General features: G+C 35.6%; 1 protein-coding gene across 6 annotated transcripts in view; it reads left to right on the top strand.

The window, feature by feature from the left end:
* The window catches only part of DST (dystonin), a 424,928-nt gene extending 409,591 nt beyond the window's left edge, over nucleotides 1-15,337 (top strand). For all 6 annotated transcript variants that reach the window (XM_063097801.1, XM_063097800.1, XM_063097799.1 and 3 more), the window contains 11 exons: nucleotides 922-1,085; nucleotides 1,838-2,000; nucleotides 2,789-2,943; nucleotides 3,118-3,192; nucleotides 4,086-4,103; nucleotides 6,880-6,997; nucleotides 8,287-8,358; nucleotides 9,300-9,499; nucleotides 9,906-10,016; nucleotides 13,024-13,147; nucleotides 14,313-15,337. In XM_063097801.1, the coding sequence (XP_062953871.1) occupies nucleotides 922-1,085; nucleotides 1,838-2,000; nucleotides 2,789-2,943; nucleotides 3,118-3,192; nucleotides 4,086-4,103; nucleotides 6,880-6,997; nucleotides 8,287-8,358; nucleotides 9,300-9,499; nucleotides 9,906-10,016; nucleotides 13,024-13,147; nucleotides 14,313-14,575 (1,463 nt within the window). In that variant the 3' untranslated portion in view covers nucleotides 14,576-15,337. The remainder of the gene's footprint in view (nucleotides 1-921; nucleotides 1,086-1,837; nucleotides 2,001-2,788; nucleotides 2,944-3,117; nucleotides 3,193-4,085; nucleotides 4,104-6,879; nucleotides 6,998-8,286; nucleotides 8,359-9,299; nucleotides 9,500-9,905; nucleotides 10,017-13,023; nucleotides 13,148-14,312) is intronic.
* The last annotated feature ends 326 nt before the right edge of the window (nucleotides 15,338-15,663 follow it).

The raw sequence follows: 15,663 nt of genomic DNA, 5'->3' as shown, positions 1-15,663 counted from the left end.
ACAAATTACTTAAACTCTGAGCCTCAATTTCCTTATTTGTAAAATGATATAATTATAACCTCATTGGACTGCGGTGAGAATTAAATGAGCTAATGCATATAGTTAAATGCTCAGTAAATATTAGTTGTTGATATAAATCCGAGCTTGGACTCTAACATCCTCTAAGACTTTAGGCAAGTAATTTTTCTAGGCCACATTTATCCATTTAGTTAGATAAGTAAAATGCATTGAGATCACTGTTTTGTGAAGCTACAGAAACTTTTGAAAAACAGCCAGAAAGAGGGAGAAAACTTTAGTAAGTCAGTAAACTTGGACTGTGCAATAGAAACACCCAATCTCAGTGTAAGATGGACTTGGGTGAAAGCTAAGGTCCTGTGCATATACTTCCATATTTCATTGGGATTTGTAAAGCATCTTACTCTGATGCTGTTGACTGCCCAGTGTCTTCTGCACTCATCTGCTGTCCCTTTGAGCCTTATTCTTTAAGAAGGGCAGCTGGGTTTACTGTAACTGATTCTAAGATGCGTCTCACTGTGTCTCACTGCCCTAGGAGATTTCTTTTATCTTGCCTTAACAAAGAAGAGGATCACGACATGCTTCATTGTCATTGAAATGGCCTTATCAATGAATCTTAAGCTGGAAAATGTTTTAAACATAACTTTATTGAGAGCTTTTCAATATTTAAATACCCCTGCCAAGATATATTTCTCTAATTTCTATAAACAGTGTGTGATCCTTAGTAAGTGTAACAGATTTGGACCTTGACATTATGCATCAACTAAATTAGGATATTTCTACTTGTAATACCCAAATAATTAAGCTGATTCAGTCTTAGCTAGGAATAAAAAAAAAAGGCCACGCTTTAACATATTTCAGAACCCTGGAATCTCTGCCATTCTAACTAAAGTTACATTTTAACAGGAAAACGCTTCCCAGCATCAAGCTTATATCCCTCTGGATCACAGACACAAATTGAAACCAAGAATCCCAGGGTAAACTTATTGGTGAGCAAATGGCAGCAAGTCTGGCTCCTAGCGTTGGAAAGAAGGAGAAAGCTCAATGACGCCTTGGACAGGCTGGAGGAGGTGAGGAAATGCATGTATTCATCCCTGTACCTTCATTTCCCTTCATTCACCATAACACATTACCAAAATCTTGATTTTTTTAAACTTTTCTGATAATAGATAAGTAAAGTCTTGCTATTTGGGTGCATGTTTTACTGCTAAAATGAATACCACAAGTATGTATGTTTTTGTGAAAAATTGATAGATTTGGATTTAGGGAATCAATAAAGTAAAAAACTGATATGTCTTAATGAGAAGATGACTCCTTAAGAAAAGATCTAACTTGACATATGTTTGCTGGTGGTACCTGGTAAAATATAATCATTTGTAATTCATATCTTTTAATTATATATATTCTGTGATCTGAGAATTTAGAGTTTTAGATTCTGAAATTGGGAAATTCTTTGAAGTCTAGGGAGTTAAGAGAGTGGCTGATAGTGCAAAGGGGGTTATGTAAATGCTATTGATCTGTGATACTACTTCCAATGAGCACAGGACTAGTGGGGTGGTACTTCAGGGCAGACCACCTTTGTGACCTTGGCATTATCAGAAATTTTCAGTTTAAGTTTCTAGGAGTCTTATCTGTGAAGAAGAATCAGTTGTCGGTAATGAAATAAACTTTGCAGAAAAAAATGTTTGAGTCTCCTTTGGAAGATCATAGCTGTTTTTAAAAATGGGAAACATAAGGTATTGCCTAGAGAACCATTCATATAGTGTAAGGTTTAATTCAAGCAGAGCATTAACTCAACTAAAACACCTTTTGCCCTTTTTAGCTGAGGGAATTTGCTAACTTTGATTTTGATATCTGGCGCAAAAAATACATGCGATGGATGAATCACAAGAAATCTCGAGTGATGGACTTCTTCAGGAGAATTGATAAAGATCAGGATGGGAAAATAACCCGACAGGAATTTATTGATGGAATTCTTTCCTCAAGTAAGTCCCAAGGGAGGTGACCGTGGCTGATGTAATTTTTAAAGTAAATAAGTGCAGCTTAAAATTGTGAGGCCAGTAAACTTGTGTTACTAATAATGCATCGCTTTTAAACTTAGTTAGGAAGTCACCACCCTTTAAAAAAGTGTCTTTGGTAAAATTGGTGGCTCTGGAATCAGGCACAGTCACTAACTGTGTCCCCCAGACATGTTTCTTCATTCCACTGACGCTGTGTCCTTGTTAATATAATAAGGTTAATAATATTTGATCTTAGGTTTTTTGTATTGCCTGGAATATAATAGGAAATCAGTAGGTGCAAGAGCCTTTCTTTTTCATTCTAATTCACATTCTGATCTAGCATTTTCATTAAGAGGAAATTAGAACTCTATAAAAAATCTTAAGGTATTTGTCACCTTTTTGTTTAATGTTTCAGTCATTTGTATGTGATGTGATTTTCCTGACAGATGTTACTAGAAGTCATTCTCAAAAAAGTAAATTTCATATAAATTATTCATTAAGTAGGGTAGTAGTTGCATCATATGAAACGGCTAGTGTTAGACAGTTTGCAGCCTACAAGAATGACATTTTCATATGATTCATCCTAATAGTAATTGAAGATAAATTTAAATCACATATACAGCTGTTCATTTGTTATGAGGTAGATCAGTTTTTGACACATTTCATCACCCTGATAATTTAACCAGCCACAGTTAGTTTAAAATGTGCAATTGAGAATGTCTGGAGGCAGAATTAACAAGCTACGCTACTTCCTATTGTTTCGAAAATTTTAGAGTTCCCAACCAGTCGCCTGGAGATGAGCGCAGTTGCAGACATCTTTGACAGAGATGGTGATGGATACATTGACTACTATGAATTTGTCGCAGCCCTTCACCCAAATAAAGATGCATACAAACCTATCACGGATGCCGACAAAATTGAAGATGAGGTACTCATTATCTTTGCACAGTCCACGACAATAATAGTGTGTTCTGCCAGGATATCATGCGCAATTCACGCAACCATTTGATTTGTTTCCACCTTGGTTGTTGTGTCAAAGTTTTAAAGATTTCACTAGGTGATAATAACACTAAAGTGAATATTTCATCATTGCTTTTGGCAGGTGACAAGGCAGGTAGCAAAGTGTAAATGTGCAAAACGATTTCAAGTTGAACAGATTGGTGATAACAAATACAGGGTAAGTTTTCAAAATAACTTTAGTTCTTTTAAAGGATATAAGTTGAAATTTATATACACTTTGATCTGCATTATTTTTCAGGAATCCTAATTATTTATTTTTACCTCATAACAAAATTTAATGGTATATGAAACTCCAACTTCTATTATTTTAAGTCATATAAAGATAGCCTGCATTTTGTATACTGGGACATAATCATTTACAACATGCACATTACCTTTAAGGCAAAAATTATTCACAGAAAACACTCAGATCTCATATTTAGGCTGCTTCATATCACTTTATAATATATTTTATTAGGATTTGAGGTAAGTTTCCACATTTCAAACAGCAAAGCTATCCCAAACCAGAACCAGAAAGTTTAAAGTGTTGACTCATCTTGGTAAATATGAAAAAGAGGCAGTGTTTTTTTCATTTGAGCACTATTTTTGCTTTTAATCAAAATCTCAATAACTTGGTTTACCTTCTTCAAAACAGAAGAACAATGTGACCTCATCACTTTATTTTTTTTTTTTTTCTCTTTTTTGGAACATCTCTTATAAGTAGTAGCTAGATAGGAAATGTGCTGTTTCCCTAAAACAATGTGTGCTTCTTACAAATGAAATATTATTCATTTTTACTTTTCTATTTCCAAATTTTAAAATATCCACGTACGTATTTGAATTTTTAACTTGAATTTGTAATCCTAAGATTCTCAGAAAAAAATTGCAGAGAAAAGTTTTTGATTATTTGGTTTGAAATCAGGACAATTGGGTTCCTGCACATCTCTAAACTAGATACTATATCCAGAAGCACAGAGTGTGAGAGTGTGTGTGTGTGTTCTGCAGTCATATAGAAAGTTTCCTGTTGAACTAATTGTGTCTTTCTTCCATTTTTCATTTTTTTTTTATCAGTTCTTCCTGGGAAATCAGGTATAAACCAGTGGAATGTATTCTCAAGTTCCCAATGATTTTTTTTTTTTTTTTAACTTTAATTCATAGCCATTAAAGCTTGCCATGGCCAATCTTCCCCATGCTGTTTCCCTAGCTACTACATTGTTGGTTGGCGTGGTGTTTCTGTAAGCACTATAAGGGTCCTTGATCCAGGATTCCTTTTTGCCTTGTGTCTCAAATGAGGAGATTACTTTTAAGCAAACCAGATAATGAATTGTAGCTTGGCTGGCTACAGTGTTACAAATGCAATTTTCAGTTCCCATTTTTGGCAATACTGTTAGCATATATTTTATGCAAGTGTTCATTGGAACACAAATTTGATTCTCCATACATCTCTATGCAGCCTCACTGGTGTTTAACTAGTTAGAGTATATGGTATACAGTAGCAGAGAATGATTGCATCAGGCATTGGCATGGGAAGACAGAGTACTGAGACGTCTCCTTGGCACTTAGCCACAAGTCATGAGTTCTCTCCAAAGCAGCTATTTTCCATTTTCTGAATCATTGATTTAGGGCTTTTCATCCTTTGAGTATTGATGTTAACTCTGGAGATTTTAAGTGATGTCATTCCTTTAAGATTTTGTATAAGTTACATATGTTGAGGAAAGTTAACATATGTAACTTATACAAAATCTTAAAGTTACATTCCCTGCCATCTTGTCCAAATGTTAATGTTGACATTAAAAGTCAGCATAAACTATCACGTGTTGCTGCATCATGATCAGAATTTTAAAACTAAAGACAAAAGACACTGTGTTTTGATTTAAACATGTTCAAGGAGATTTTTTTTCTATATGCTTTGGAAAGAACCATATCATATCAGATATTACTCTGCCAGTCCATTTTCAAGCCATATTACATCTCAAGTTTCAAATTATCTATTATACCTCCATTTATTGCAAGCAGATAATTTATTTAAAATAAAAATGTTCAGTTACTTTCAATAGATTTTTTTAAACTTTCATTAGTTGTAATACATAAAATGTTGCTTTTTCATTATCATTATTTTCTGAGTCATCAAATGGGGTAATATCTTTTATTTGTGGAGAGGATGAGAGAAATAACTTGCCCCAAAAGGTTTTATTCACTAAAAGCACAAAGAGCAACATTAGTCTGTTTTTTCTTGTCTCACGATTTGGCTAATGGGAAAATTAGAGAAATTCTGAAGACAATGTTAGTTGTCTGGAGAATGTCTTCTTAAAATAAAATTGAAAATTATTCATATTCATTAGAACTGAAATGTCATCTCTGTGAAGTACTTTTGGTTATTTCCTTAAAACTTTTGAGCTTAATCTTGAATCAAAATTATCTGGTCCAATTATCTGGTTCCTTAAGGGTAATTTTCTTTAAATCCCCTTCTTTCCCTTTGCTTATTAGCAGCACCAAATTTTTTCTAACAAAATAAACATTTTTTATTTTTAAATGTTAATTTACATTTCAGGAGCAGGTCCAATTATAGGAAAGTTTAGGTCTCAATGTTTAAAATCAGATTTAGAGACAGCTATTTAAAGAGATTTGATGGAAAACACATGAATTCCTGCTGGTGCATTTTACATGCTTCCCAGGTCCTTCTGAGTTTTAGGATACTGAATGGGAATTGGTTTGCTTTGTTTTAGGATTCTCTTCCTGAAATCAGTGTTAAAAAGTTATTGAAAAGTAGCAGATTGTTTCTACTTAAAGTTTTCTGCTTATCTGTAATGAATACAAATAATCAAAGTCACAGTTGTTTGTTACCTGCTTTAAAAAGAAGCTATTTCTATTTAATTGTTATTTTGCTTTGTTATCTGCTGGGTTGACAACCATGAAATCCAGTATGCTGGTTTTCATAAGTTGGACATAAGCCTAATAGAAATGATTTAAAAATATAAAATCATTTCTCAAAGGCTTTAAAAACAAATAAACCTATTATCAGGCACTACCTGAAATGATTCAGAAATTTATTCTAGAAATTTATTCAGGACTTGCAGAATTTGTAGCATATCCAAGTAATTAGAGTCATTGAAAGGGCAAGAAAAATATTATTGCTTGTTAGTGTCAACAATTATGATACAAATAGCTTTGAGAGAAATCCTTTTAGATTAATAATGTATCAGTGGCTGTTCTAATATTACAGTAATCTAAAATGGCATATTAATCCAGCCTTTAACAGATTGTCTTACCAGATCTTTAGGGATACAGAGATTTTAGTTTACTGTGAAATTTTTATTCATCATGTTAATTTACTGCTTTATTCTCTGTAAGTCAAAACTGCTCTTAGAGAAAACAAAATGAGTTTATGAAGATTTCTTCCACAAATTTCAGTAGAAAACAGTTTTAATGTAAGAGGTAGTTTTAATGAAGAGGAATTAAAGTTCATTAAATTTTCCTTAGAATCATCTTATTTTGTGTAAGCTCTGGGCAATTGGACCAGTGTTTTATTTTAATAGCTGCTTAATTTCTAGAAATATTTTTCAATTACTGACTTACTAATATTGTTTCTATCATAAAGAAAGAAAAATGATTTTTAGACCAAAGCTTTACTATTATACTTGATAACCTTTGTAATCTTTTTTCCCAACTGTTTCCTTTGGGCTAAATCAGCATGCGGCAGTCTAACGCAGATCATTACAAACCCCCTTTATCTGAGATTTTACTAATCACTGTGAACTAAGCAAGAAATTAAAGTTGGTTGCTTAAGCTACTGCAGATTGCACATCATCCCTTAGTTTAGAATTATTACTGACAATTAGAGATTCTTTCTTTCTTCACTGCACAGTTTGGAGACTCCCAGCAACTGCGACTGGTTCGGATCCTACGAAGTACTGTGATGGTTCGTGTTGGAGGCGGATGGATGGCACTGGATGAGTTCTTAGTGAAAAATGATCCATGCAGGGGTAAGCAGAGACTTATGTCAGGATAACAGCATCATGAAAAAATATCAATTTTGTATTATTTCCCAGCATCGAAAACATACTGAGCACACTTTTGGTCATTTATTCCAGTAGTGAATGTTCACATTGGTCTGTCAGCCTAAAGTTCCTAAAGAACTTGAGGCAGTCATGTAAATCATGTTCTTCTCATTGTTTTTTTTACTTCTTCTGGATAAATATGGGACAGGTGGGTGGGAAATACTAGAATACATTTTCTTTATGAGATCCTTTCATCTGTGATTTTCACAACAAATAAACCAAAAAAAGGATTTCGTCTGTCATTAAATAGCAAAGGAAGAGGAAAGAAAATTGAGGTAATGACTGAAAATACTGTATGGTAAAAATCTGAAAGTCAGAAGTTTTTATGAAATGAGGGGGAGGTGAGGAAAATAATACTTAAAATTTTTTAAAATAATAACTGCTGACTTAGACTCTTACTTTGAAGTTGCAGATTACAACATTAAAATATTAAAAATATAAACATGTAATACCATAGCTGTTTCCATATCTACCAGCCCAAGAGTCTGAAGTTAGCTTTTAATTTTCCTATTTTCAGATCCCAGTCAATTTTTGAATTCTTAATTGATTTACATTACAAGTGGTCATTTGATTGCAATTTCTAAATAGGTAGCCCTTATTCAGTAGGCCCATTTTTCTCACTTTGAAAAAAACAAACAGTAACATTGTTATGGTTTTCTTTAACCATGAGATCAATTTATTCCTTTTAAACAAACAAACAACAAATGTTTGTGCCAGTGCTGCCTATTAGGCTACCCAGTGGGAGGCCAGGGTTCATCCAGTGGGGCCTGTTGGTTTCACTGGTGGCCTCTGAATAAGCAGGTGTGTCAGAGTCAGCAGGGCTTTCTGCCAAGGCCACTGTGCTCTCTGCTGGCCAAAGACACACCTGCGAGAGAAGTAAAATTAGAACAAAAGCTCCCGTTTGGTTTTATATTTTGAAAATAATGCAGCCTAAGGCAAAATGCAGCTCTGTTTATGAGACGAAGAAACTAGAATGCGTAGCGTTTTGTTGGGTGGTTAGGAAAGTTAGCATGACTGTGGCAAAGTTTATCAAACACATTTTTCTTATTAAGTCAGACCTTTGAGTGCTTCCTTTCCTGATGCAACTTTTCTTCTAAAAACGTATACTACAGGCCAGATCTGAGCACCCTTTGCAATTCAACTACTGTACTTTGTTTCTGCTTCTGCTAACAGTATTCTTTAATGTGATTGGTATCCTGTGTCATTTTTTCTAGTTCATCATCATGGGAGTAAAATGTTACGTTCGGAATCAAACTCTTCAATTACTACTACTCAGCCTTCTATAGGTTGGCAATTCCTCTCTTTGCCTCTCCCCTCTTTTCTTTTCTCTTTCCTACTTTTACATTCTTGCTTTAATCATTTGTTTTAAAATAACATGCTTCATCCATTGCATATGGCTTAACTCATGTCCAACTGAGCTGGTGCTTCCAAATTTAAATTCTGAAAATCTGACACACTTCGGGTGTGTTGCAAATGCAGGTGTTGTGTACATGATCAAACACATGCTAACACGTTGCTCATCAGGTTCTTGTGGAGTGTTCTCCGTGTGCACATGTGTTTGTATGAGTGCTGCAGCACTGATTACCTCACGGATCCTTGGGTCTGGTGTTTGTTATTGCATGTTGGGAAAACAGTTTTTCAAGGCATAAAATAAAAATACTAGCCGCCTCATTTAAGTGAAAACTCTGGAAGTTTATTTGTTGCCGTCATGACTAACAAGCCATCCCTCATTCTGTGTAATTCGATTGTTTAATCAATCCCAATGTTAAAATACTGGCATTCTCCTTACCTCAATAGTACATGCAAAAGACACAGTCCTTGCCTTACTGGCTTGTCTTCTCAGTGTGGTAAAAGGGTAATGAAACCACGTGGGCATCAGTAGCTGGTGGATTAACAATATTTTAGCATGAGCTTTCCATTTTCATGCTGACTCTTTCTTTTATAGTGGTTATTCTTGCTGGTGTCTAGTGTTAGAATAAGCACACTCTCCTCCCGCCCCGCCAACTCACTTGTATCCAAAAGGAATGCATTGCAAAGGAATGCATTTAACTTTTTGTTATGCTGAGTTGGAGTTGGCATGGCAAAAAGATGTTCTTGAAATTTTCAACATGTGTCTGGTGCCAGGTGGTTGTTGTTCTTATAAACAATTGAGTGCCTCTCCTTTTGCTTCTTTTCTTTGTGTGCACTGTTTTGTGTGTGTGTGTGTTTGTGTGTGTGCGTAATCCAGCTAAAGGAAGGACAAACATGGAACTGCGTGAGAAGTTCATTTTAGCAGATGGTGCCAGTCAAGGTATGGCTGCTTTCCGACCCCGGGGCCGAAGATCCCGGCCTTCATCACGAGGAGCTTCACCCAACAGATCTACTTCTGTGTCCAGCCAGGCTGGTCAGGCAGCCTCCCCACAGGTCCCCGCCACCAGCACACCCAAGGTATGACTCGAGGGTGGAATCTTTTCCTCCTCCTATGCAGTCAGTATCCAGAGTTTACTGTTGAATGTTTTAGGTCCCTAGAATTTGTAGGACCAGAAGTCTCCATTTGTGTCCTTTCTCACAATATGGGAGATTAAAGATTTTAAAAATATATATATGCTTTTGCCATGAGGCCCATATAGAGATGATCTATCTAGAGGCTTTGTTATCTTTTGGACTGGGTTTTCTTTATAAAGCTTCATTCATTTTTTTGTTATATATGATTTGCCATCAGATCTTTTCACTTATTTTTTAATTGTTATTATTCTTACTGTGAAATGTGACTCTTTGCAATGAATATCTTTTTTCTGTAGCTTTGATTTTTATCTGCTGTCCTTTACATTTGATTTGCCATTGTTCCATACAGATTCTCCATCCTTTAACACGCAATTATGGTAAACCATGGTTGACAAACAGCAAAATGTCAACTCCTTGTAAACCAGCAGAGTGCTCAGACTTTCCCGTGCCATCTGCAGAGGTATCGTAAGGCCCCAGATCCTAGTCTTAACAGTCTCCTTTAATTGAAACTATCACCCACTAACATCGCTTCACCACTGCCTCAACATATGTACTTTTGATAATACTACTTCTTTTTATAGACTTCCATTAAATAAATTTCATCGCAGCAGTGCTTGGAAAATAGGGTAAGAGGTTAACAGAAAAGACAGCTCCTTTAACACTGTCATCTTAACATAGTCACACTTGTAGCCTCTATTCCTCCTTCGTTTTTTTGTTCTTACTCATATTTAATTCTACTTTTACCCCTTGGAACAGTAAACTGCAGAAGATTATGTCCAGACCTAAGTAAAATTTCCTCTAAAGTTGATGGTGTCCTTTTGCCGGGAGGAAGAGGAAATATCATTTGGAAGAGAATCACTTAAATGAAAATGGTTATTGAGTGTTCACTGTGGGCATGGTCCTTCTGAATGTCTGTTACATTCATTTCTGCCCAGCAGCACTGGGTGGATGCTCTCAGTTACCAGCACAGGTAGTCACAGGGGTGGGCGTAGGTATGCAAAACGTTATGTGTCATTTTCAGAAAGTAGTAAAATGTATCTTTATTAGATTTTAATAACTAATATTTAAGCATGCTGTAGCTTTTTAATATGTCATACCTGGGGAAAAGATATTCAGGTGATATAAGATTTGCCAAGATTAACTCATACATGTCAGATCATTTACCTCCAATTCAAAGTCAATCATATATCTGTTTAAGAAACTTCTCTGTGAAATGATATAGTCACCAAATAATCACGAATTTTATTAGAATCACAGTAATTAAGGGGAAAATCCCTAAGTACCTTTTTTTGATTATTTCTTTGTAGTAATCAAGAATGTAATATGAAAGCCAGAATCCTTATATAAAAGTAATATACAAGTTGAGCATCTCTAATCCAAATATCCAAAATGCTCCAATGAGCATGTCCTTTGACTTTTATGTCAGCAGCGCTCAAAAAGTTTTGGATTTTAGAGCACTTCGGATTTCAGATTTTTGGATTAGGAATGTTCAACTGGTCTGTAGCATGCAAAAATTCCAACATCCCCCCAAAATCCTATATCTGAAACACTTCTGGCCCCACGCATTTTGGATAAGGAATACTCAACATGTAGGACTCAACCCATAGGACTCTAAAAAAGTCATTTATGCTTTCAACACACTTTCTTATCTGTTGCTTAATCTGCACGTCAATAATAAGAGGTAGGCAGAGAAAAGTTTATTACCTCATGACTCAGCAGAAATTCCGTTGCTGATAAGTGGTAGAATTGGGACAGGAACAACTCATTCTTCACCTTTTTCCTCTTTATTCTCCCAAGCTCTTTGTTTCTACCTCTTCCCACCAAGTCAGAGATGTTAGTATTATATATTAATACGTAGAGATGTCTGTCGGTTATTATGGATCTAATGTAGCAAAAACTGAGAAAGGTTTAAAGAACTTCAAGTGACATATTAATGTTTGTTTTAAATATTTAGGGCTATGATGCTGTGTCAGTTCAAATTTTTAAAAAGTAGAAACTTGCCAGAATTAAAATCTAAGTATGTTATTTTGACTAATGCAAAACTGTGTTTCATTTCCAATAACCTCATAAAACAAAAACCAACCAACCAAACAAAACAACAGTATGCTTCTATGGAAGGATCTGTAGCAATAAAAGTTTTAAAAAGCGAGGCCTTCTGAAAAGAAGGATTCTGGTCTTTCATGGTAATGGATTCTGCCACCTTAAATGATAAATTTCGTCATTTCTGGGTCATCACTCCCTCATGGGTTATATTTAAGTTGGGATTTTAACTAGATCAGCATCATCAGATCTTGGACAAATCACTTCCCTCCTTGGGCCCTCATTTTTCACATTTGTAAAAAGGTTGTGATTAGGTGAGTGTGGGGATTAGTTGTGGTTATGTGTGTGAAAGTGTTTTGAAAACTTGAGCAGTCTATATATACAAATCATACACAAACATTACACTTAAGTATGTGTACTGTATACAAATGTAGGTGAATGATGAGTATTCTGTTAACATTAAATGCAACTCTGATGTATCAACAGGTCTTACATAAACATTTTAAACTACTAATAAAGGGCAAATTAATTATTTAAAAATGTACATATTGTTTGTACAAACTCATTTCCTCCAAATAGCTCCTCGACTGTATGTTCATTGAAGAATATGACATACCTTACACTCTTCAAGAGATTTGTTTGTCTTTTTAATTTTGGCAGAATTTTCAGAATGTTGTAGTGATCTGGGAAAAAATGCAATGATTTTAGACTTATAATAAAATTTTATAATTATGATTGCTTTAGAAATTCTCTTCACATTCATATAAGAATTTTAAAAGAGTCATCCCCAAGCATTGCCTGTGTTTCTTGTATGTAGAGAGCATAGAAGTGATAAAGGCAAAAAGTGAAGTGATGTGGTACCAAGTTATACAACATCACTCTGTTTTTCTTCTTGCAGCTAAGTTTGTTTAAATGATGGCTGCCTAGGCATTATTTATTTGCTTACCATTCTATTTCTGTTTGCTTATTTCTGCCTAGTTCTCTAAAAGCAGTGCAGGCAGCAGAATATCCAGGCACAAGTGTTCATTCCCCGTTCCCTCTCTATGCCATACGGTCACCCTCCTTTTGGCAATACTCTTCTAACTCTGACATTCGCTGACAGTCTGAAAGATACTAACATACTCATGGTTTAATTTGTCTTCTTTCCTTTGCCATCACTTTCGTACCCAATGGGGACCTTCATTTTTGTATTTTCTCTTCAACAATGAATTCATTTTCTTTAGAACGTTTAATTTGAATTCTGGGAGAGAATAAGACATTGGGGGACAAAAGCAAGTGAGAATCCCATGCCTTACTTAATTGAAAAGTTTCTTCCCCTCCACCTTCTGAAGAGGTCTGGTATAGGGTTTCCACCCATTTGTGGTGTCAGTGGAATACCATGGAATGTGAGCAGTGTCTTAAAATGCCTTGTCACTGATTAAATACAGGGAACACCAATACAAGGAAGCAAGCTGCGACTGCCAGGATATTTATCAGGGAAAGGCTTCCACTCCGGAGAGGACAGTGGCTTGATAACAACTGCAGCTGCCAGAGTCCGAACACAGTTTGCTGGTGAGTGTGGCGCATTTCTTTCTTTAATGGCTTTTGCAGTGTGATGATTACAGTCCCTTTTCTTCCTTATTGGGGAAGAAATTGTGAATTGACAGTGCTGTATTCTTTTGAAATGACATGTAGCCCCAGTTCTCCAACGAAGGTAGGGGAGAAATGAGTCATGGGAGCAAGTGACTTAAAATCCCTTTTGGAAAGTACCAAGGAAAGATGAGAGAATGACTGTAGAACAGAAGAAAAAAATACAATAGTCCCCTGCCCCTTCAAGCTTGAAGATCTTGGCTATTCTGTCTGCTCGGAGATTGCACAGGGCCCTGTTTTGGGTGGTTGGAAAAAACCCAGCCATTCTGGGCCTTACACCAGGGCTTCTCACATTTCTTCACAGGATAGTGTGCCTTCTAACCTTGGGTTGTGAGCCCAGCAAGCATGAAGCATCTTTAAATTTTTAAGTCTTATCTTTTAAATTCCTACATGTTTGAATTACAAGACTTACACCTAAGGGTTTGCTTCATGTGTACACTGCACACATCCCCCGGGGTACACAGCTAACCTTTGAGAAGCATGATCTTTTTTTTTAAAATTTATTTTTATTGAAACATAATTGATTGTATATACCCATGGGGTACCGCATTGAATATTAGTACCTGTGTGCAATATGTGATGCTCAAATCAGAATAATTAGTGTATTCAACATTACACAATGTAATCATTTTTTGTGGCCCTTTACCAATTTCTTGCTAATCCCTCCTCCCCTTCCACCTTTCCCACCACTGGTAACCTCAATTCTGTTCTCTCCTTTTGAAAGTTCAATGTATTATTTTGATTGTTTTATCATTCTTTCTTTTGATTTATTTATTTATTTAGGGAAGCATAATCTTAAATGATGGGTCTCCCTTATGTCTGACTGTAATAAATGGAAACCTGTTTTAAGTGAGGTAAACCCAAACTTACCTTTTGTGTGTAAATCTAGCTTTTTGTATATTACTTCTACTTAGAGTAAGGCTGCCTTCCCAGCGTGATAGACAAAGGCCAAGAACCCACAAGTATTCTCTGGGTGCTTACTTGGTGTCAGGGAAAAAAGCATGATTAAAGGTGGCATTAGGTTTCAAGAATGGGTCACAGATGGACCCAATAGTAAGGGTGACCCATATCTGCCTTCTGTTCTCAGATGCCAAGAAGACTCCCAGCCGACCTGGAAGCCGAGCTGGAAGCAAAGCTGGCAGCAGGACCAGCAGCCGCCGAGGCAGTGATGCGTCAGACTTTGACATTTCAGAAATCCAGTCCATATGCTCAGACGTGGAGACTGTCCCCCAAACACACAGACCTATGCCCCGAGCAGGTTCTCGGCCATCCACAGCCAAGCCTTCCAAAATCCCCACGCCCCAGAGGAAGTCACCTGCCAGCAAATTGGACAAGTCCTCCAAGAGATAGTGCAATTGGTTGCACCAAGGCCCTTCCTTGAGCATTTATTATTTAAGTTTGAACGATGTAAAATATGATGTAGAAATTATTGTGAAATATTGCAAGAGATGAGTTTAAAATTCTGCAGATGGCCTTATTTGTGTATTTGTCTTTTTATTTTTTCTGTATAAATTTTTTGTCAGATATTCTGGGGTTAAAGTCACATCATATGTGAGGGGGAAGAAAGAGTTTAACATGAACTAACATGTCTTCACTGTAACATGTAGAGCACACACTAAAATCAATTACTGTACCTACAGGTAAGTTCTACATCCTCTCTGACAGCCATAGCACTACATCGATAGCTAACATTAAGGATACCTCATGACATTTTCTTATTTTTATGGAAATTGAAAAGATGAAAGACACACACAGAATATATTTTGAGATGATCTAAATGTAAGCTAAAAGATCGAGGGCAGATAGACACATCCACACACAGTTCTTTAACAGTATCTGACAAAACTCACAGGAAGTTCCTTCAAGCACCTGCCAGTACCATGATATTCAAGTACCTTGCAGCATTTCTGTGCCATTGCTTAAAGTGAAGCCGAGGCTTCCCAGATATTAGACCTATTATACTGTAAGAATATAATTAAAAAGTGCATTCATATAAATGTCAGGTTTTCTTTTGCTTGAGTGGACAGTAGCACCTGTATCATTGAACTCATTTTGTATCAAAGCAATTTTGCTTGCAAAAAGCTATGAAATAAAACATGTCCCTTAACTACATTGCTATGGAATTAATTTTTTCCCCAGGGAAAATTTGTGTATTTTTTTATGAGCAATATCAATTTGGAGTGACCAAAAGATACTTAAAAATGGGTTTATTTTGATTTCTCATCTGAAATAATCATGTTCTGGTATTATATCTATCTATATTTAATAAATATATACATTTTAATTTATTATGTATACTCACATACTATAGAAAGATACTAGTATGCATTTAATAAAACATATTCACTTGAATTTATGGAATACCTGATTCTTTAAAGTGAACTTTTTCTGTTTGTTTTAAATAAAGGTTATATGTATGATATATGTTTACTAATAGT

The sequence above is a fragment of the Cynocephalus volans genome, chromosome 5 (assembly GCF_027409185.1).
Source record: "Cynocephalus volans isolate mCynVol1 chromosome 5, mCynVol1.pri, whole genome shotgun sequence".
NCBI classification, from domain to species: domain Eukaryota; kingdom Metazoa; phylum Chordata; class Mammalia; order Dermoptera; family Cynocephalidae; genus Cynocephalus; species Cynocephalus volans.
The sequence above is the reverse complement of the archived record's forward strand: the minus strand, read 5'-3'. Positions and strand labels throughout refer to the sequence as shown.